This window comes from Perognathus longimembris, chromosome 20 (assembly GCF_023159225.1).
Source record: "Perognathus longimembris pacificus isolate PPM17 chromosome 20, ASM2315922v1, whole genome shotgun sequence".
NCBI classification, from domain to species: domain Eukaryota; kingdom Metazoa; phylum Chordata; class Mammalia; order Rodentia; family Heteromyidae; genus Perognathus; species Perognathus longimembris.
Genome location: NC_063180.1, coordinates 2,207,059 through 2,221,853, shown reverse-complemented (window position 1 = coordinate 2,221,853; position 14,795 = coordinate 2,207,059). Strand labels below are relative to the sequence as shown.

General features: G+C 38.9%; 1 protein-coding gene across 3 annotated transcripts in view; it reads left to right on the top strand.

Moving 5' to 3' along the window:
• The window catches only part of Cntnap5 (contactin associated protein family member 5), a 936,592-nt gene that overhangs the window by 800,908 nt on the left and 120,889 nt on the right, over positions 1–14,795 (top strand). For all 3 annotated transcript variants that reach the window (XM_048329504.1, XM_048329503.1, XM_048329502.1), the window contains exon 19: positions 1,415–1,639. In XM_048329504.1, the coding sequence (XP_048185461.1) occupies positions 1,415–1,639 (225 nt within the window). The remainder of the gene's footprint in view (positions 1–1,414; positions 1,640–14,795) is intronic.

Here is a 14,795-nt window from a genome sequence, read left to right as displayed (position 1 = left end):
CTGTACTGTTTATATAAAGCAGTAGCTGCTAGGTCTAAATGTGTTGATATGCAATTGAAACTTTCTTTCTCAACCTGAGATAGCAAAGGGATAAAATTTTAAAAAAGAAACAAAAACTCAAGAAAGGCCTTGACCTAAACTGAGCTAACCTTGCAGTACTATTTCCATAGATGAGCAGTCAATAAAGAGACTTATTCCATGATGGCTTCTGCGATGGGTAAAGGTTAAATCTTGTCTAACAAAATAATCCCTGCAAAACCTCTAGATAATGCTTTTTTGCACTCCCAAATCCCATCTCCTCTATACCCTTGGAATGCTGATGAAGTGTTAAATCCCATTTACGAGAGGTGAAAATGGTCACCATGGGGCTTACTGTGTTTTCTGGGACCACTCAGCATACATGAGCAAGGGAGACCTCTGATCTAAGGTTTATCTTTGTCATAGTTCCCTCAAACTAAAATGAACCAAGAATAGCATTCCACAAGAATGACTAATTGGTTTCCATTAACTGATTTCTGTGTCGGTTAATTCATATGTCAAATTAGTAGATTTCTATTCATTGAATTCCTCCAATTTCCACATGGCATACTTCTAAAAAATATGGCAGAACTTACATACTGTACTTTGTACAGGATTGTTTGCTTGAGTTCCAATGATCACACACCATAAAACTGAGTCCTAGCACTGGATTATGCTTCTCTATTTTTTTATGAATACCTCCTGTACTCTTCCCTGAGCCTCACACTTTGGATGTACCTTGCACACCCCAGATTATAACTCAGTAATTCAGAGACCAATCACCTCCTAAAATGCCTGACAAGCACCAATCAGAACTGCTGGACTCTCCTGGCCGGTTTTGATTTTGTGTTGGTTTCATTTTCACTATTGATTTTCTGAGATAAGGCCTCCCTATGTAACCCAAGCTGGCGCAAACTCATTTTCCTACTGCCTCTGGCTCCCGGCGTGGGGCCACAGGCATGTAACACCCACTCTGGCTCAACAATCCAGATTTGACAAGAAAATGGTGCCAGTAAAATTTCTCTATGCATTATGCTGTAGTCAGTGGTATTTGTTTTTACTGCTTCCAAAATTCACCCAGTATATAGTAGTCGTTATGCAAATAAATGTATTTTGAACTAGACCTAAACATCAGGAGGTGAACTTTGGCATTCTCTTATAGTAATGCAAACTTGTTGCAAGTGCTGAACTTTCGTGAGTCTCAAGTTTCTCATTTGTACCCAAGAATAACGGATTATCACCACCTGAAAATGATTATGTGGAACTCATAGCATGTATATAACCCCACTACACACATACAAATGGATGGTGCACAGGAGATAGAACCCAGGAAATTATGGTTATCTTGAGCAACTGATGGAACACTTCATTGTGTGCTCTTTTCTCTCTTTTGCAGAGGTTGCTGCTGTTTTTGAGGCCAGCACGTCCATTACTTACGTCTTTCAGGAGCCCTACCCTGTAACCAAGAACATGAGCCTCTTGTCTTCATCTATTTACACGGATGTGACTCCATCCAAGGAGACCATTGCACTAAGCTTTGTGACCGCTCAGGCGCCCAGCCTCTTACTCTTTATCAATTCCTCTTCTCAGGATTTCCTAGCTGTGTATATCTGCAAAAATGGTAAGTGCTCATAGTAAGCAGCCAGGTGCAATGTCAGCCTGGCCTAGAGGGATAGTGGATAGTAGTTTTAACCTTAAGCAGGTCGCAGCTGGACAGCTTATTTCCAGACTTCTAGCCAAAGTGTTGATTATACATTACCTTTACGGGTTACAATTGATATTCAGGGCCAGTGTCAATTTACCAGCTAAAGTCTCAAATGCATTGGCATTAATTTGCATCAACTGTATAGCAATAATTCTTGATTCTTTATTCAGTGCTGGAGTCCATTAAGTGTGAAGAAGAATATCATAAGCCTATATGAATTTCAGAAGGACACTTGTGACATATATTGTGTCATCTGTGCTACAGGGTTCTTTACGGAGGGTTGTTAAAACATGCAGCAGAAATACAGTCTGTATTAATAGCAGTTGATTGTTGAATACTCACAGAAGTATAGTCTCTGTGATTCATCATGTAGTGAAACAAGGACCTTGCTTCTCAGAAAAGAGTTTCTTTCTTTCTCTCTCTCTCTTTCCTGTGTTTTTGTTTCTTTTTGTTTTTTTCATTTTTTGGTTGTTCTTGTTATTATTATTATTATTATTTTTTGCCAGTCCTAGGCCTTGGGCTCAAGGCCCAAGCATTGTCCTTGGCTTCTTTTTGCTCAAGGCTAGCACTCTGCCACTTGAGCCACAGCACCAGTTCTGGCCATTTTCTATATATGTGGTGCTGGGGAACTGAAACCAGGGCTTCATGTATTTGAGGCAAGCACTTTTGCCACTAGGCCATATTCCCAGTGCTTGCTTGCTTTCTCTTTCTTTCTTTCTTTCTTTCTTTCTTTCTTTCTTTCTTTCTTTCTTTCTTTCTTTCTTTCTTTCTTTCTTTCTTTCTTCCTTTCTTTCTTTCTTTCTTCCTTTCTTCCTTCCTTTCTTTCTATCTTTCTTTCTCTCTTTCTGTCTTTCTGTCTTTCCTTCTTTTTTGGCCAGTCCTTGGGCTTGAACTCAGGGCCTAACACTGTCCCTGGCTACTTTCTGCTCAAGGATAGCACTCTACCACTTGAGCCACAGTGCCACTTCTGGCTTTTTATATATATGTGGTTCTGAGGAATAGAACCCAGGGCTTCATATATGCAAGGCAAGAGTTCTATCCCTAGGCCATATTTCCAGCCCCAGAAAAGAATTTCTTTGTGAAGGCTTTATCATTTTTTTAACCTAATGACAGATGGTATAGACTGATGTAGATCTGCTCATCTTCTCTGACAAAGAATGTCATCGTTTCATTAATAAAACTTTATTTACTTTTTACAGTTATTATAACTAGATATAAACTTGAACATTTCTTACAGGTCATTTTCCCTAAAATTCATGCAAGGACTCAATTACTTTTGAAAGCTATAGTAAGTTATTATTTATGCTTCTGGCCTATGAGATCCTCCATGAAATACTAGTTGACGATACCATTTCACAATTTGCAAGGTCTCAAGCCGACCTTGGGTACCTACAATTAAATTGTCCATCATTACCTTAAGAGAGGAAAACAAGAACAGATGTTGAAAAGAATGCATACCAAATGGAAAGTACAGAGGTTAGAGTCAAAGAAGGGCAAGACTTATTTCACATAAGAAATACCACAGGTCTCCAAATATGATGACTACCAAGTGAGCTATATCCAAGAAATCTATGAAATTACAATTCTTTGGGATAGCATAACGCCATCATAGTTGTCTCTGTCTTGTCAACCCAAAGAACACTGCCTTATGATCAAGAATAAATGTCTTTTCCCCTGGAATCTGCTCAAATCACAAAAAGAGTTTGGGTTTTTTTTTTTATCAGTTCTGCACAAACTACATGGCTAAGCACCAGCAGATAAAAGACTGGGAATGGAGGGTATATTCACAGTTCATTTTAGATTTTAGAAGTCTGCACATTATTTTGTTGCTTTGCTTTCTTCTTTTTTTCTTCATTTTGTTCTTTGCATCATCTTGTTTTGTGAGCATGTATATCTTGGAATACAAAGAATGATATAATTATATTAAAAGTATGATCAGTCTGTGGAAAAGTCATTGCCTGAAGTTGAAGCATAATAATGACCCACAGGGACACATTTGAATTCTACACAGCAATTAGAAATGATAAAATAATGGCATTCACAGGGAAGTGGACAGATCTAAAACAAATCAGGTTGAGTGATACAATCCTAGAACATAGAGACCAACAGACCATGGTCTCCCTGACATGTGGGTATTATAAATAAATAACAGAGACATGACAAACAAAGCAGGACTTAAGGTACCAATTCATAGGGCGACCAAAAAGAAAAAGTTAGTCTTAGGAGAAAGGCACCCAAAAGTAAAACACAAACACTAATTCATATGTACATAAATACATATATATATAAATAAATAGCCAAGCTGTAAAGAACTCTGAAGATAAGGAAGCAAAAGACCTCTTCATAATTAGTCTTGAAGAATTTAAAGGACCCTATACCAATTACCTCACACAAGATGTATACATTTGCACATCTGAAAGAAGCTGGGATGAAGTTACACAATGAATGGAAAATGGGGGTAAAATACAGTAGAAAGGGCCCAACAGCTTCAATGGACACTCATGAGTACAAACTAAGTAACTCAAGGGCAGCATGGAAGAGGGAAAAAAATTAGACAAAAAGAAACAGATTACACTAAGTAAAAGAAATGTATATGTATATATATAACCTGATGTGGAAGGAATTGTTTTACTGTTAATAATCATAGGGATCATGAGCATTGTAGACTAGAGTGACCATGTGCATCAGGGGTAAGATTTTTTTGTTTTTATTTTTGAAAAAAATAATGAAGAAAGAAAGGGGCATATGCTGGGGGGGAGGGAGGAAAAGAGGGAGAAAAATGAGGAAAGGGATAACAAGTATGACAAGAAATATATATGTATTCACTATCTTCAGTATGTAACTGTAACTCCTCTGTACATCATCTTGACAATAAAAAATAATGAGCCACAAGGTCCCATCCTCAGAGCAACATGATGGCAGGAGGAGAGACAGAGAAGGGAAAGATAGAGATTTAAAAAAAAGACTAGGTTGAGGACATGACTTGTTATTCTAAGCTCATTTGGCTTTGAATATACCACAGGAAATAAATGGAATACTTTATTCTGTTAAATCTCCTATTTATTGGGAAACAACCACAAAAATGTAATCAACACATCAGATGATAAACTTTTTCTCTTGAGATAGGGTGGCTGTGAACATTGTGGCATAGAGAGGTCAAGTAGATTAATGTAGGCAAGCATCAGCTAATTTTTTTCTTCTATTTTTTAGTCAAGGTGATGTACAAAGGTGTTACATACATAAGGTAAGGTGTGGGCTCTCTCTCTCTCTCTCTCTCTCTCTCTCTCTCTCTCTCTCTCTCTCAACTTCCCCTCGCTTGGGGGGGAAGGGGCTTGTCCGCCCCTTCCTGTGTAGTCCATTATCGCTCATGCGGGAGCGATGGCCACAGGTAGTCTCTGTGGCGTGTGGTCGCAGGGTGCCCCAAAACCGCCAAGAACGACGCGGATGTGTGGGCCCCTGGAGAAAAACCTCTAGGGCTTCTGTTTATTCAAATGAGGAGCCTCCCTGATATACCCCAAAGGCGGGCACAAGAGAGGGGCCCCTGATTGGTCCCAAGGAGCTGTACCTCAAATGATGTCAGGAGACTTCCTTTGTTGGCAGAGGTCCAGCCCCCTAAGAATGGGCCCCTGGGGTACCCCTCCACCATAGCACACATGCTAGCCCCAGGGACAGGGGCTTCTCTTCCTGTTAAAGACAGGAAGGGGAGGGACAGGCCGAGGTCAGCTGTGGCCCCTTAAAGGTGCAGCTGACCCCAACAGTAGTGAGTACATTTCTTTCAAACTTGCTACTTCCTCCCTCATTTTTCTCCCACCTTCCTTCCTCCCAAAATCCCCACACCACCAAGTTGTACAGTCGGTTTACAACATATTGTCTTCTAACTATTGCTGTTGTATTGGTTTGCCTTTTACCCTGTGTCTTACCATTTTGGTGTTTCCCTCCACTCCCCTAATTCAGATAAATGGATAGACAATGCCCAGGGTACCAAAATCAATACAATGACAACAGAGAGAAAAACACAACAGAAACAGAAACAGAAACAGAAACAGAAAAATGCATAATTTCACATAGTATGTTGAAAATAACAATAGCATTGATAAACCAGTTGTTTCCATAACTTGGAGTTCATTTCACTTAGCATCATCTTATTTGGTCATATGTACATAGCTATCGAGCTATTGTGATCACCTTCGAGGACTATCCTAGACAAATACTAATTATTACCAATGAGGGAAACTATAGAGTCTGTGTTTCTTTGGGTATGGCTCACTTTGCTTAGTATGATTTTTTTCCAAGTCTTTCCATTTCCTTGTGAATGGGGCACTATCATTCTTTCTGATAGAAGCATAGAATTCCATTGTGTATATGTACCACAATTTCTTGATCCATTCATCTACTGAGCAGAATCTGGGTTGGTTCTATATTTTAGCTAAGGTAAATAAGTGCTGCAATGAACATGGTTGTGTAGCTTTAGTATGGTCTGGCAGCAGCTAATTTTTAATACCACTGTGTTCAGAACCTACATGCCTTGATAAGCAGAGCAGCAATCTCCCTTCTGATGCAGATTATTCTACCATGATATGGTTGGATCATAATAAGACAGTTTAAAAAAAGTTAAGGTATAGAAAGTAAGATATAGGATCCCTGTAAGGTATGTTTTGGATATACTTTTAAAGGCATATTTATAGTAGTTATGCCATGCTAATAGAAGTTCAATTGACACAAATGCAGACACTATATGCAGTAACAGAAAGGGGCAGTATTTCAATGAATTCACACTGCAGTTTATTCCACACCAACACTGAGCCTATGTCCATGCCTTGTACACTACTATTAAAAACTGATTTACACTGACATTAAATAAATAGTTTAAACTCACACAGGAATTGAACCTCTCATAGAACTGAACAGCCTTTTGCAATCTGTTGGCATATTCGGTAGTATTACTTTTACCTTTTAAAGGCTTTCCTCATTATGTAGTCAAGGGTGGTTTCACACTTTAAATCCTCCAGCCTCAGTGTCCTAATGCTGGGATCACATGTTTTCAATCAGGCCTAACTCTGGATTATTAATTTTAAGGGTTAAACTGAAATTTTTTGTTTGGTTTTGTTCTTGTTGCCAGTCCTGGGGCTTGAACTCAGGGCCTGAGCACTATCCCTGGCTTCTTTTTGCTCAAGGCTAGCACTCTGCCACTTGAGCCACAGTGCCACTTCTGGATATATATATATATATATATGGTGCTGAGGAATCAAACCCAGGGCTTCATGTATATGAGATGAACACTTTTAACACGAGGCCATATTCCCAGCAGGGCTAAACTGAAATTCTTAAAAAATGTAATTTTCCATAATTGAAATTCATTTAATAGAAAAGATTTTTGTTTGTTTTCATGTTTGTCAGTCATGGGACTGCAACTGTCCCTGCACTCTTCTGCTGAAGGCTCACATTCTACCACTTCGAGCCACAATGCCACCAAGTTTTCTAGTAGTTAATTGGAGATAAGAGTCTCATAGCTTTTCTTGCCCTTCTGGCTTTGAACCACAATTCTCAGAATTCAGCCACCTGAGTAACTAGAATTGTGGGCATGAGCCAGTGGAGTCTGACTAGAAAGATTTTTCTTTGATTGTTTTCTGTTCCTATCTTCTTGTACAACAGAAGTCTGTATTTAATAAAAATTCTGTCTGACCCTAACTGTACACAGGAATTAAGAAGATACTTAATATCTTAATCATTTCTTGTTAATTTAAGCCTGAAAGAAAGCATGAAAGCCCAAGTGTGGGTTGACTCACCAAAACAGGCAGTGACAAAGCACCCCTCCACACTTTAGCAGTCCAGTGACCCCTTCTTTCCCGAATCTTGGTGAAGGATTTAGAAGTATAGAATCCCCCACACTTTCTATCATTTCCTTATAGCTCAGAGGCACAACGAAGATCTGCTGGTTCACTTTGTGTCATCAACTCTAGGCAGTTACTAGTCCCACTGTGTGAAAGACTGAAGGAGATGCGTAAGATAAGCAATACATCACACTGTCTACAGACAATAATAAAAAGGAGAGATTCAGACATTGCCTTCAAGTCTTTGGCAACCAACATAAAGAGAGTAGTGAAGATCCCAGATTTTTAATACAACCTAACTCAAAGGAAGATTTTGGCCAATTCTGAGGGTAAATCTAAGGGTCCTGGGATTGTTATACAAATGGAATGAAATACATCAAGTTGTCCCAAGTTCCATTTCATTAGTGATGCTCAGATAATAACTAATAATTAATTGTTGGTGAAGTCATAATAATCCTAAGAACAGATGAGAAAGAAATTTGACTTTACCCAAATTTTGTGATTCTTTAACTCAGAGGTTCACACCCACTTGATTTGCTTGCTCCAGGCTGACATCTCATCACTTGGGGCATAACACCCACTCTGGGTTTTTGCTAGTTTATTAGAGAAAAGAGTCTTGTGGGCTTTTCTGCAAGGACTGACTTTGAACTGCCCACCTCTAGGTCTGAATTTACTGATTAGCTAGGATTACAAGCATGAACAAGAAGAACCAAGATTTTGTGATTCTTTATTCCTTTCTGATGAAGCGTAACATGAATATTCCTTTTTGCTAATGCTACATTTGAAAACTTATATCTCTACAGCTCATTTTGAAATATAATATATAATTATCATGTATGATTATATGTTGAATGGGACTGCATTATTAAGAACAGGGAGTATATTTAACATGACTTTGATACACTACAGCAATAAATATCCTTCTGAATCTACCTCTGGATGTTCGGAAAACTTACAAGTAGAAGGCAGATAATGAGGATGAAGACAGTCAAAGGTTAACTGGGAAAGATCTTTATCTGAGAGTGTTTTCATAATAAGACTGACTCACACCTTTCTGCAGTGGAATTAAGAGTCTGGTGTGAGTGCAGGCTTCTTGACTTTATTGTGATTTAAAACACCTTTGAAAATAAAGGAGGAGGTACCAGGTTTGATGAGTAATGTACTCACTGCCTTACATAGGCAACTGTTACCCCTCTGTACATTATTTTGACAATAAATAAATTAATTATTTATATATATATATTTATTATCAAACTGAATTACAGAGAGGTTACAGTTTCATACATTAGGCATTGGATACATTTCTTGTACTGTTTGTTACCTGGTCCCTCATTCCCCCCTCCCCCTCCCTCTTTCCCTTCCACCTCCCACCCCATGAGTTGTTCAGTTGTTCAGTTCATTTTCACCAAACTGTTTGTAAGTATTGCTTTTGTAGTTGTTTGGACAGTGGATATCCCTGCCTTGTTCCTGATTTTAAAGGGAATGGCTTTAGATTTTCACCATTTAGAGTTATGCTTGCTGTTGGTTTGTCATAAACTGTCTTGATTATATTCAGGAATGTTCCCTGGAATCCCAGTTTTTCCAGGGCTTTTAGCATAAATGGGTGCTCGATTTTATCAAACACTTTTTCTTCATCGAGTGATATAACCATGTGGTTCTTTACCTTGCTCCAGTTGATGTTGTGGATTACATTAATTGACTTGTGTATATTGAACCAACTTTGCATCCCTGGGATTAATCCACTTTGGCTGTGATGTATGAATATTTTTTTTTTTTTGATGACCTGTTGAAGTTGATTGGCCACAATTTTGTTGATAATTTTTGAGTCTATATTCATCAGGGAAATTGGTCTGTAGTCCTCTTTCTGTGATGAGTCCATGCCTGGTCTTGGGATGAGGGTTATAGTGGCTTCATAGAATTTGTCGGATAGTGAACGTTCTCTCTCAATTTCATTGAAGTGTTTCAGAAATATTGGTGTGAGTTCTGTTTTGAAGGCCTTGTAAAATTCTGCTGTGAATCCGTCTGGTCCTGGCCTTTTCTTGGATGGGAGATCACTTATTGCCTTTTCTATTTCAATACTGGATATGGTTCTGTTTAGAAGTTTTATGTCTTCATGGTTGAGTTTGGGGGTATAAATTTTTTCTAGGAAATCATCCATTTCTTACAAGTTCTCGAACTTGTTAGCATAAGGGTTTGCAAAACAGACCCTCATTATTGCCTGAATTTTGGTTGTTTCTGTGGTGATGATACCGGTTTCATATCTTATATTATTTATTTGAGTGTGCTGCCTTCATTTTTTGGTCAGGTTTGCTAGGGGTGTGTCTATCTTGTTGATTTTTTTCAAAGAACCAACTCTTTGTTGTCATGATTCTTTCGATTTTTTTTCTTCTCTAATTGATTTAATTCTGATTTGACTTTAATTATTTGCTTCCGTCTATTGACTTGGGGTTTGGCTTGTTGTTCTCTTTCAGGGAAATTAAGGTGCTTCCTTAAATTTTTCAGTTGCTGTTTCTCCTGTTTGTTGGTGTATGCATTCAGAGCTATAAATTTTCCTCTGAGTAATGCCTTTGATGTGTCCCAAAGGAGCTGGTACTTTTTGTCCTCATCTTGGTTGAGTTCCATAAACATTTGAATTTCCGATTTAATTTCTTCAATGACCCACTCATGTTTCAGCAGTGTGTTGTTTAGTCTCCATGAACTGTAGGATTTTCTTTGATGGCTGTTTGAGTTGAGCTCTACTTTTATTCCATTGAGGTCTGAGAGAACGCAGGGAATGGTTTTGATATTTCTGAATTTGTACAGATTTTCTTTGTGCCTAAGATGTGATCCATTTTGGAGAATGTTCCATATGCCGCTGAGAAGAATGTGTATTCTGTTGTTGCAGGGGGGAATATTCTGTAGTTGTCGCTTAAGTGTAGTTGGTCTATGCAATTGTTTAGTTTTGTGGTTTCTTTGTTCAGTTTTTCGCATGTTGATCTGTCCAGAGGTGATAATGGAGTGTTAAAGTCCCCAACTTTCAATGTGTTTGGATCTATGAGTGTTTTTAGAGACAGTAGTGTTTGTTTGATGAAGTTGGGTGCTCCTTCATTTGGTGTGTAGATATTTAGGATGGTTATATCTTCCTGTAGGGGAGATCTCTTTATTAGTATGTAGTAACCTTCTTTTCTCTTCTTACCTTTTTTAATTTGAAGTCAATTTTTTCTGATAGTAGGATTGCAACTCCGGCATGCTTATGGGGGCCATTTGCTTGATAGATTTGATTCCAGCCTTTCTCTTTTAGAAGATGTTTACTTTTGCTGAATAGATGAGTCTCTTGGAGGCAGTTGGAAGTTGGATCTTGATTTTTGATCCAACTTATGAGCCTATGTCATTTGATTGACAAATTAAGTCCATTAATATTGAGAGTTAGGATTGAGGGCTGATCATTTGTTCCTTTCATTATCCCTATCTTGTTAAATGCTGAGTCTTCCCATTTGTTGATCTCTTATTCTGGTTTACTATTTAGGGTTCATTTTTCTGTCTGCATTGGGATCTAGATTATTTTCTCTGTATCGTACATCTTTGAGTATTTTTTGTAAAGCTGGTTTGGTGGAGAGATATTGTTTCAGTTTTTCCTTACTGTGGAAGACTTTTAATTGACCTTTGGCAATGAATGAGAGTTTAGCTGGGTAGACTATTCTTGGTTGGTAGTTATTTTTATTTAGGGTTTGGCATACCTCATTGCAGGCTCTCCTTGCTTTCATGGTCTCTGCTGAGAAGCCTGGGGTAATTCTGATTGCTTTTCCTTTATATGTGATTGTTTTCTTTTCCCTAAAAGCTTTAAGAATTCTTTCCTTGGACTCTACTGATCCTTTCTATTCAGGTCTGGCCAGTTTGGGGTTCTAAGTGCTTCTTCTGTATAGGCCTTTCCTTCTGGATATTTGGGAAGTTCTCAGCTAATATTCTGTTAAATAGGTTGCGTATTCCATTAACTTCCTTCTCCAGGTTTTCCTCAATACCTATTATCCTTAAATTGGGCTTTCTGATTGTATCTTGAATCTCCTGGAGCGATCTGTTTTGTCGATTGGATTGGTTTTGTATTAATTTTTTATCTTTCTCCATAGATTCTAGGGAATCTTCAGCTCCTGAGATTTGATCCTCTGCTTCAGTCAGTTGGAACTGTAGGCTAGCTACTTGATTTTGAATCTCTTTTCCTTTTGACTGGTCTTTCCTGATGATTTCCATGTCATCTCTTAGGTACTGTATGGACTTCTTTACTTCATTAACTTCATTAATTTGGTTTTGAGTGTTGTCTCTCAAATCTTTTAACTGGATAGCTATCTTTTCATTTGACTCTTGAAGTTCATTTATCTTTCTATTTGTGGGGGCCATGAAATTCTCCATTAATTTTTGCTTTGCCTCTTCACGCTCAAGAATAATTGACTGAAGAGATTCAAACTTTTCATTTAAAATGTTTATCATTAGACTTTGTAGAGCGTTTTGGGGGTTCTCTTCTATGTCTTTGATTGACTGCTCAGCTTCCTGCTTGTTTTGAGTGTTAGATAAGACTTCTTTGTTTGCCATCTTTCTTGTGTTTCTTCTGCCCATTTGAATTGGGAATGCCAATCTACAAGCACCGGTGAGCACCGTTTAAGACCCAAAGCAGACGTTACCAAGCACTGCTATGTCAATCTTAGAAGTATACAATTATATGCAGATACATTTTATACCTGTGTATAAAATTAGATTTTGTGTTCCTAAAGAATACAATTTCAATATAACAACCAATCCTGAGCCCTGTATTCAGTAGTTACTTATTTACTGTGACAATTCTATGAGCAATTCTTGTTCTTATTTTAAGTTCCTTTTGGACTGGATTTCTCTATGAACCCCTTTGTTTCACTCGGATTAACCATGGATACCCTCTATCCAATAACCAGGAGTCAATGGGATCTGGAGGACCTAGAAGTAAGTCAGGAGGGTAAGTTAGAGGTAGTAAAGAAACTAGAGTAAAATGTATGGGGGGGTGATGATTTTGGTTTAGTTTCAGTGACATGGAAATGTGGAGGAGAGTAGAATCAGTAGAAACAACAAGGTTAAAATGATAGACAATGGAGAGTTAGCAGAAAAGAGTGGAGGTGTTATTCATAGGAAAGTAATTTTTAAAGAAAGAGAATACAAAGAGAGAAATAAAGAAACAATATTGGAAGACAGGTGCACATAACAGAGAAAAATTATTTAAAAAAATGAAAAGAAAAAAAACAGAGAAAGAAAAAAGAAAAAAATGAACAAAACAAACAAACAAACAAAAAAGTTGATAGAACCAACAGGTGAAAATGGAAAACAAAAACAAAGCAATGATGTTTCAGAAATGAAAATATAAGAAAAAAAATAAAAATAAAAGTGAAAGCTTAAAAAACTTTTGAAACAAAACAAACAAAAAAATTCTTCCTTGTTTGGGTGGGCTTTCTACAGTCTCTGGTTTCCTTGTGATGGTCTGCACTCTATTTTGCTGCTTGGCTGGTTTGACTTACTTTCAGTTTGCAGGGGATGGATCTGCTCTGACCCTCTCCCCCTGTTAGTGAAATCCTGGGGTTCTGTGGTTCACACAGCTAGCAGGTAGGCCTTGGGCATCCACTGTAGATGGGGATGTGAACAGTCTTGGGAACCATGGCTCCTCCCATCTGCTGTAGTGCTGCTGACTTTAATGCCTGGCTCTGAATAGGACTCAGCAGGGCGGGGTGCCTCTGGCCTTGTTTACCTGGCTGAGAGACACTTGTCTGGGGGAGGTTCCTCCCTCCTGGGCCGGGCAGCCTTCTGGGCAGAGCTGGGTATGGAATTCAGCTCCGTTTCTGGCTTGGAATTGGGCTTCTAAATGGAACCGTTTATCTGTCTCGGGAAGTTTGTTCTCATGTGTGGCTGTTCCATGCTGCCGATAGCTGCTTGCTGCTTTCACTTTTAATTTAGGAATTTTGGCGGGCAGGGCGGGCACCTCTAGGCAAGCTGAGGCCCAGGACAAGCCTCCCACCTGGGCAGGGGGCGTTCTCCTGGGTGGAGCTGGTTTTCACTGATTGGTCCCTCTTGCCCTTCTCAAAGATGGCCGCTTTGTCCTTGCTTTCCCCAGGCTGGCTTTAGCTCCATTCTGGTCTGACCCTTTGCCTGTGTCAAACATGGCCCTTTGCTCTGGCGATTGAGGAAGAAGCTGCTCTGTGTGTGCAAGTGAGACTGTCTTACACAGGAGTACTCATGCTGTCTCTGCGATTTCAGCCCATCCATGCTCAGCCTGCGATCTGTGTTTGTATGCTACCGTCTGGAGGATTTTGCCCTATCTCCATTGAGCTGCGCGGGGTGGGCAGTGCTGTGCCGGCACTGGCACTGGCGTGGCGGCGGGATGCCGCCTGGAACTCAAATCTGTGTTTTCAGACCACCAAAGTCGATTTTTCCTTCCTGGCCGGAATCCCTGTACTATTAGAACTTATTTGGGCTGTCTATCTAGGGGTAAAAGTTTCTCTGTGGCAGGAAAACTGTGATGTTGGAGGTAGCTCAGCTTGGGCTCTGCTGCACTTCCACCATTTTCCCAGAACCTTCTTCTAAATTAATTAATTAATTTTAAAAATCACCTTTCAGGATCTGGCCAGGCTTATGTGAGAGGGTCACTCTTAAAAGCTGTGCTGTTTGGTCTCCTGAAAGGAAGAAAATGCTCACAATCAGCTTTACCAAATGTCTCTAATACCCACATTATGGAAGAAGAAGACAGGGTAGAGAATTAAGTTATCCATCATGTAAACACAGAACAAAATTCTCAGCTTTCAAAGCAACCAGACTAGAGAAAAGAAGATCAAAATGTGATTTGAAATTAAATGTATATTCTCAAAAATTAATAAAATTGAAGAGAGGAGTAGTGTGGGGAGGGATGGGGAAGAATGAGAAAAGGGGTGACATTGGTCAAGATTCATTACATTTATTCACTTTTTTATCAAATGCAACTTCTTTTACGATTACTTGAATAAAATAATATTATAACTTAAAAAGTAAAAATAAATTTAGAAAATGAGGTTCAAGCTGGATGCCAGTAGCTCATGCCTGTATTCCTCAGGAGACTAAAAATTGTGGATCTCAGTTTGAAGTCAACCAAGAAAAATTCTGTGAGACTCATATCTCCAATTAACCACCAAAAAAAAAAAAAAATCTGTATGTGGAGCTGTGGATCAATTCATAAAGCACTAGCCCTGAGCAAGAAAGCTCAGGGATAGCACTTGTCC